The 1,880-nt window shown below is 50.0% G+C and overlaps 1 protein-coding gene across 1 annotated transcript in view; it reads left to right on the top strand.

The window, feature by feature from the left end:
- Nucleotides 1-737: 737 nt before the first annotated feature.
- SALL2 (spalt like transcription factor 2) overlaps nt 738-1,880 on the top strand; it is an 18,280-nt gene continuing 17,137 nt past the window's right edge. Inside the window, exon 1 of the mRNA XM_021709233.1 lies at nt 738-1,084. Within this exon, the coding sequence (XP_021564908.1) occupies nt 1,012-1,084 (73 nt within the window). The 5' untranslated portion in view covers nt 738-1,011. The remainder of the gene's footprint in view (nt 1,085-1,880) is intronic.

The following is a 1,880-nucleotide window of genomic DNA, read 5'->3' as shown; positions in this document are numbered from 1 at the left end:
CCAGGCGGGTCTCGAACCCGCGGGCTCAGGCAATCCACTCACCTCAGCCTCCCAAAGGCGCAGAATTACAGGCTGAGCCACCAAGCCCAGCTCCTTTTTTTTTGTTGTTTAATGCTAGAAATCTGGTGGCATATTGTGTCTATTGATATATCAGAAAGAATGCTAGACTGTTAGAGGTACCTGGATTTCAGCCTGTCTGGTTACATCACAGCTGTGCAACCTTGAAGAGGTTACTTAACCTCACTGAGATTTTTGTTTCTCTATAAAGGGGATCATTGACAGTGTTAAAACCTGCTGTGCTAATTTCAGAGTTGTAATCATCAAAATACGTCACATAAATGCAAGCATTCCATAAATTATATAGAGCTACACTATATTAAGTTACCATTATAACAACTGTCCATCTTTCTCAATATTTTGCTGACATTTCATATCCCCATTTTCGACTGCAAGTATCTGATTTCTTGGCCTCATAATCAGGATATATCAGAAAGTTCTTATTTCAGTATGTACCTCAGAAGCAGCCCTATTATCAAACAGAGGGGCATCGAATTATGAAAAAAACGAAAAGCGCCATGAAGATCTTGGAAGAAGAGTTAGAAAAACAAGTGAGGGACAGTCTCTGAACAGACAGCACAGGGAGAGGGAGAGGCCCGGAGCCCTCACAGGGAGGAGAGGGTTAAATCCTTTCCTCTGCAGTACAAAAGAAAAGAGTGTGCGGAAAGATTAGGATTTTTGCTTTTACAATGGGAGCTGCAGAAGCGTAGGGAAGAAGCTGAAGAAAAAAAAGGGGGCGTCTCCCCTTTAAAGACTTGCAAAGATTGAGAAAGAGAGAGAGTCAAGAACAGAGAATCAGAGAGAGAGAGAGTCTGTCTCTGGGAAAGGAGAACATCTCTGCTTCACAGTGATTTGCACTGGGGGAGAGGCATCAGTTGGCTTCAGACCCAAGGGGGAGACCAGACCAGGTCACCCCGGTTAAGGCTGTGAGCGTTGCCCCTCCCTCTCCCGGGAATGTCTCGGCGAAAGCAGCGGAAACCCCAACAGTTAATCTCGGACTGCGAAGGTCCCAGCGCGTCTGAGAACGGTGGGTGCCTGGGGAGGGATGGGGGGGCCTCTGAGCCCAAGCCTGTGTGGGTCAGGCCAGGGCAAGGGGAGGGCACCCGGGCCATGGGCGCAACCGGGGGGGCGGACTTGGTCGCCGGGGGTTTGAAGGAGTTGAGATGCAGGGAGCAGAGTGATGACCTGCGCTGGGGAGAAGCCCCGCTTGGCGTTCCTCGGGAATTGATTCTGTTTGTGTTTCTCTTGTTTTTCTCTGGATGAAATGGAGTTTCCAAACTGGCTCTGTCTCCCCACCCAAGAGTTTTCTCCTCAGGTCCCTCTTTGCTCACTGGTCTTTGTGCCGTTGCTAAGTAACGTCCTCAGACCTGAAGACCGTCTCTTAGGGGTGGGATTTTTCCCCCCTTTTCTTTCTGGAGAGTTGGGTTGCAAGAGAATGAATTGGATAAACGTGAAGGTTCCCCTGAGGGAGAAGAGAAAAAAGTTTCTCATTGTTGGGCCGAGCTGAGAGAGGATCAGAACTCCCAGAGGGAGAGCGCTAATGTCGGTCAGAATGCAGCCTGGTTTGGGGTGTGTATCCGTGTCACCTGGGGGAGAGCTGGAGGACAGGTCTGGACCAGGGGCTTAGGTTTGTGCTTCTACAGGGGGCCAGGCTGGTTGGGCGCGGTGCCTCATGCCTATAATCCCAGCATTTTGGGAGGCCGTGGTGAGAGGATTGCCCGAGCCCACGGGTTCGAGACCAGCCTGGGCAACTTGGTGAGATCTCATCTCTACAATAAATCAAAAAATTAGCTGGACGTGGTGGATGCATGCCTGTAGTTCCA

Source organism: Carlito syrichta, unplaced genomic scaffold (assembly GCF_000164805.1).
Source record: "Carlito syrichta isolate Samal-C Ts95f unplaced genomic scaffold, Tarsius_syrichta-2.0.1 Scaffold169347, whole genome shotgun sequence".
NCBI lineage: Eukaryota > Metazoa > Chordata > Mammalia > Primates > Tarsiidae > Carlito > Carlito syrichta.
Note: the sequence above shows the minus strand (reverse complement) of the source record. Positions and strands in the feature narration are given on the sequence as shown.